Source organism: Sebastes umbrosus, chromosome 21, assembly GCF_015220745.1.
Source record: "Sebastes umbrosus isolate fSebUmb1 chromosome 21, fSebUmb1.pri, whole genome shotgun sequence".
Taxonomy (NCBI): Eukaryota; Metazoa; Chordata; class Actinopteri; order Perciformes; family Sebastidae; genus Sebastes; species Sebastes umbrosus.
Genome location: NC_051289.1, coordinates 24224304 through 24230303, shown reverse-complemented (window position 1 = coordinate 24230303; position 6000 = coordinate 24224304). Strand labels below are relative to the sequence as shown.

General features: G+C 42.7%; 1 protein-coding gene across 3 annotated transcripts in view; it reads left to right on the top strand.

Annotated features, from left to right (window-relative positions):
* Window positions 1–727: 727 nt before the first annotated feature.
* itprid1 (ITPR interacting domain containing 1) overlaps window positions 728–6000 on the top strand; it is a 31533-nt gene continuing 26260 nt past the window's right edge. For 2 of the 3 annotated variants that reach the window (XM_037756462.1, XM_037756463.1), the window contains exons 1-2: window positions 1910–2395; window positions 3266–3303. In XM_037756462.1, the coding sequence (XP_037612390.1) occupies window positions 2100–2395; window positions 3266–3303 (334 nt within the window). In that variant the 5' untranslated portion in view covers window positions 1910–2099. Of the gene's footprint in view, window positions 879–961; window positions 1076–1909; window positions 2396–3265; window positions 3304–6000 lie in introns of those variants that run through there. The other variant, XM_037756464.1, reaches the window with a different exon arrangement.

Genomic DNA, 6000 nt, shown 5'->3' with positions numbered 1-6000 from the left:
TGAGAGCAGACATCACCTAATACTCCTATCCAGTCATCTGCTCCAAACTTTAAAGTTTGACTTTGTCTAAAGGTTTGAGAGATTCAAATCAATCAAGCTTCTGCTGAGTTGTTTCTATCGTAAATGTGTGAATTAGCAGTGACAGTAAGCTTGCGTGTGACACGGCTTAACATGAGGAAACCACAACATTTGTATAATGATACAAATATACACACAAACCGATGCTCTCTTTGGGGTTGGATAGAAAGCGTGTCAGGAAAAGACACTGCGTTATGGAAATAATAAACAGTACAGAGCAATATTAACTCTATTTATATTAATATATTATCTATATTTATAACATAAAATATTTGAGATGAAACACCAGAAGCTGTCATGTGACTGTCAAGGAGAACTCATTTTCTCCTGCTTATAAAGGCCCTCTACCACTGAGCATTGTTGTTGTTGTTGTTGTTGTTGTTTTTTGCACTCGATAGTATGTGTGTTATGAATATTATATTTAAAGGTACTATTCCAGGAACATGAAGACTTTTCCTGAAGAGATGTGTTTGTGTCTGGCCACAGGCTGCAGGCTGCAACTGATAAAAGAGGAGCAGGAAGCGATTGGAAGGCTCTAACTAGCGTGCAGGGACCTAATATTTCCTTGTAGGGCTGACAAGTCTAACCCGTCATTTGCATGTCCCTCCTTTGCTCTGGCATGTTTGCTGGGCGGAACGGGAGCTCCATGACAATGGCTGTCTGCATTAGTCTGCTGCATCTCTACACAGCAGCCTCCTCACTGCTGGGATCTACTCAGCTGCTGCTGCTGCTGCTGCTGCTGCTGCTGCTGCTCAGGACTATGTGAAACCAGAACTATCGGGGTCAGTCCAGTCACACAGGTAAGTGCTGTGTGTGTACAGGTGTCTCTGCTTTTCCTGCTGTTTATTTTTTGTCATCTGATGATGTGTTTCCACCACTCCAGTTTCCTTTTCCATGGCGTCTGAAGGAGCTCCGGCCAAGAGGACCAATCTGGTTGCATCCAGGGTCCACTGGAGCCACATGGACCTACCTGAGGAGGAGGACCAGGAGGCTCATGGTATGGAAGCTATGAACATGTATATACATAGTGAAATTAAAGGAGGTTACTTTGTAAATTTAATCCCAGTTACTGTTAATCACCTAATGTAAAGTTAAACTGAAACTAAAAGATCATTTCAATCCGTTTCAGAAAATGTGCTGTTGTGTTTTTTAATTGTCCATCTGTGACATTCAACCCAGGACACTTTGAACTTGCTTGAGTTAACATCAGTGAACATCAGGGTCTGCTATTGTTGTTACTCACACACAACGTGGATAAAACTGGGCCGGACCTCCTAACTAAGTCAAGCTTTCGGTTGCCAGGTAGTTGATTCATGTTAGTGTAGGTATGCTTCAGAAACTAGGATATGCTTGAAACAGGTGATTTGGAGAAAATGGGCTAAAACATTAAAGGTCCCATATTGTGCTCATTTTCAGGTTCATACTTGTATTTTGTGTTTCTACTAGAACATGTTTACATGCTGTAATGTTCAAAAAACACATTATTTTCCTCGTACCGTCTGCCTGAATATACCTGTATTCACCCTCTGTCTGAAACGCTCCGTTTTAGTGCATTTCAATGGAATTGCAACGGAATTGCGTTGCTTGGCAACCGTTTGGGTCCATGTTTACTTCCTGTCAGCTGATGTTATTCACATACACTGCAACAGGAAATAAACTGGGACACATTTAGAATGTTTATGTTTAAAACCATGTAATGGTCTAATTATTGTATATTTGTGACATCACAAATGAACAGAAATCATAACGGCTTGTTTCAAACGCACAATTTCTGAATACCGGCTGTGTGTTTTGCTGCTTTATAATATAAAAGACATGAAAATCTCACTTTTTACAATATGGGACCTTTAATGCTGAACAGTGACTCTGGCTAAGATCAGCACAGTTGATGTTGAAGCTACCTATATTCAGTTTACACACTGAATACACACTTTAATTTGTAGAGTTTACATCAATTGACTGCAGTGACATAATTATTTTAATATCGTCTTTGTTAATGTAGACAAGGTTTTGTCTAGTAAATGACCAAAATGAGGTGTTCTCCAGTAAAAGACCGTCATTTTAAACGGAGGCACCAACATGACAAATCTGTTATAGACATGTCACATGACACTATTACATGTATTAGTAACTATTTCTGTACAGAACCTTCAGTTTTTCTCTCCGCACAGCACAAAGAGATGCTCAGCTCACTTCATGTGTTTGCTCTCGGTGGTAAACTCGTCACCGGCCTTATTATCACGTGTTGCATCATGTCAGCCACAGGAAACTGGAGCCGGGACGGTGTCAGGAAATGGCTCACCACCACTGTCACCGCGTGAGTATCAAGATGGGAACATACAGTATAGGCTGCTGGGTCATTGTTAACAAACAAAATATTTCAAATTACAAATTTTGGTATTGACTGTGAAACTACACAACTATCAATTCCACATATGAGAGGTGAGAAAGTTTATCTCCCGGCAGCTGCAGACTTCATTACCCAGATATATCCTGCAGAACCCCTAACACAAGATTCACCCTGCTTCAGAAACATGACACATTTCTGTGTTGTGTTAAAGTATTGAAACTTAATAAGTAATAAGTAATATGTAATCCATTGTGATTTAATAATTCATAAATGAAAGAGACTTATTCTTATTCTTATTATATAGACATAATGAATCAATTATAGATTTAATTTCTTCTTCAGAAATCCGTGTGATTGTAGGCTGTACATGCTGGTTCAGTGTGAGCAGGAACTGCTACTACCTCCATGAAATTATATTTTTTTCTAATTTTACATATAGAGGAGACATGGTTTGAGTATAGCTTAATTTACGATATGTATTGTCTGTCCATGTGCATGTAAATGAACAAAACCAGTTTGGCCTTCAGAGGATCATTCATTCATTCTGCCTTTAAAATCAATCTATAAAGTGACTTACGCACAGTGTGATATCAATGACTGAAGTTAAAAACATAGAAATAATGACAAGATGTTGTCCTTATTAATTGTATTAGTGTGTTAAATATTGACTAAATGGATGATTTTATGATGAATGATCTTGGTATTGGTTGTCTTCCTGTGATACTCCTCCTTCTGTTATGTGCTGTATTTGAAAGATACCGTATAAAGATCTGTGTGTGTGTGTGCTTTCTCCTTCTCTGTCCCTCCTTCTAATAAAATGTGACCTGTGTTTTTCAGGGAAGATGCAAAGCGTGAGCCAGTACTGAAAGCTGCAGGTACGACCAATGGAAATCCCTCTCTGTCTCTGTCTGCGGTAGAGGTATAGAGAAGGTGTTTGTCGCCTTTATTCTGTGTCTACGTTATATATTGTCTTCTTCCTTGTGTGACTCAGTGGTACGTGATGGTGAGTACAGCCTTTGTTTGGTTCTGTAGTGGTCTAGTGAGCTTTGTGATGTAACAAGCTCAGAAGTTCTAGTTGAGTTCTGACTGGGTGAGAGCTCGGCCTGCTAAAACTGTGGAGTGGAAGATGAATGTTGCGGCTGCATGTATTATGTCAGAGGTCATTAGTAAGTAAGAGAAGATGCAGTAGCTGAATGTTGTTATTTCTTCACATCAGTTGTTACACTTCTTATTGGTCGAGGAGTATTTTTTTACACATTTCCATAATGTTGAATTAATAATCTTCTTTCTGAATCAATGAGCCTGTAAATGAATGTGGCGGCGAGAAATCAAAGACCACAATTTACACATTGTTGTTGAGCAGTGAGTATTATCTAACCTACAAATCTCCCCCCACCCCTCCGCCTTGAGGCCAGCCCATTCAAACAGCATGCAAATGGTGGTTGAGAAAACCATGGGAACGACAAGTTGCTCCTCGTGCCTCCGGCCGCTCCCCCCCCCCCTTCAGATCATGGGCCGTACTCAAACCTGCGTCTGTGATGCTTGTTTTTCCTTCCAAGGTGCTTGGGAGGTTGCGCTCCTGTTGCTGCAAAGATGATGATGATGATGATGATGATGAAGTTGCAGTAATTTAGCAGGAAGCCTCACTGACTAATCTAAACATAATCAAAACAAACATACAGTAAATGCATTTCCAGCACCGTAAATCCCTCAAAGTAGCTCCATGTGTCAGTCTGGTGACCTTTCAACCAGATGTTGTGACGTCCTCGGACAGAAAGGCTGAAGCAGTAAAATAGTCGGTGGGAGCGTTACCATGCAATGACTTTTTTTTTTCCCATTTGAGTCAATTTTTTAAAATCAATTCTTCCCATTTTGACTCAATCCCTACGACAGTTGGTGTAGCTCTATTGTCGTCCGGGTGGAAACAGTAGGGACTTTACACACTGTTCAGTTCCAGAAACAGACTAAGGTAACGAAAAGGAAAAAAAGTGGGAAAGTTTGTCATAAATCGGGAGAAATACGGGAGAATTGTGACCCCGGGAACAAACCGGGAGAGGGCGATGAAAAACGGGAGTCTCCCGGGAAACACGGGAGGGTTGGCAAGTTCGTGTGTGGCTGGTTGCTCCACGCTAAGTTGCTTTCGCTGGAAGTCCAAAAGCGGAATATCCCTCTTGTAAATTTGTAACCACGGCGATAACATGGCTTTCACTGTGTATCCTCGGGAGAATTGGATGCTTTAGAGAGGAAGAAACTCTTAATATCCACCACGGTTAATACCAAGGAAGAGAGCGTCCATGCCATGCCATGTTGGTGAAAGATTATATAGATGATACTCTGACGTCCCGTTCAAGTGAAGGCAGCATATGGAGCGCCGCTACAGAAAGCTGACAGAAACACTGAAGTAAAGATGATACACCATCTCATCTAGTTGTATTGGTGTAAACTGGCAGGTTTTCTAATGTTGCAGACCACATTCTTTTGCAAGTAGTTTCAAGTTTGAACTCGTCTTGTCATGAATCTTTGGTGTAAAGTTCAAACGCCCCCCAAGAACACCTCAACGCCCCCCTCACAAAGATATTGCTTCCAGCACCCCCCGATGTCCTCTGAACGCCCCCGTTGAGAAATGCTGTTCTTCTCCATATATTTACCGTAGACTGATATTTACTGAACGCCACGACAAGGTCATTTAATGAAAAAAAAATGTTCATCCTTAAGGTCTTAAGATGGTCCTGACCAAATTTCAAGTCGATCTGATTAAATCTGTAGGAGGAGTTTGTTAAAGTACACGGCCTATAAAATGCTAAAAACGGTCGAAAAATCGCACATTGAATTCAAAATGGCTGACTTCCTGTTGAGTTTTGGGCATACATCTAGAGACTTTTTTGTGCGTCTCCAGATGTTACATCTGCCTACCAAATTTCACACATACAACTTTCTAGGGGGCGCTGGCGAGCCATTTTGCAACACCCAAGCCCGGGACCCTTACAATAACAACTTTTTCACCGCGTCTGATAAGTGTGCAAAGTTAACCAACTTTTTGAACACGTTAAGGCCCTCAAAAATGTGATTCATTATAATAATAATTAGGGATGCATCGATACCATTTTTTCTCGCCGATACCGAGTACCCATACAAGTACTTTTCTGTACCAAAAGACCCTTGTTAACAGCCAGCTGGAGGGTGTGAGCGACACACGGCAGGCTGGGGAGTCTCGCATACGAGGCGGTGCGTCGCGACCGGCTCTAGGTCGGCTTGGTAAGGCTCGGGGCGAAGGTGGCTCGCGGCTGTAGCTTTACAGCGCTCCCCGCCCGGACCTTGCCGCACCGTGACGTGGCTCCCTGCTCCCGGTGCGACTGTCGACAGGGGTGGACTGTCCTTAGTGCGCCACAACCGTGTCGTGCCGTGGCCAGCGCGCGCCGGGCTGAGGTGGGGTACCGGCCTCGCGGGGTTGGGCGCACCACCGGCCCGTCTCGCCCGCACCGTCGGGGAGGTGGACCGTGAGGACCCGAAAGATGGTGACGAGAGGTTAACGTCGCGCTGCTGTAAAGTGGTATTGGTGCCGTTGTATCGGA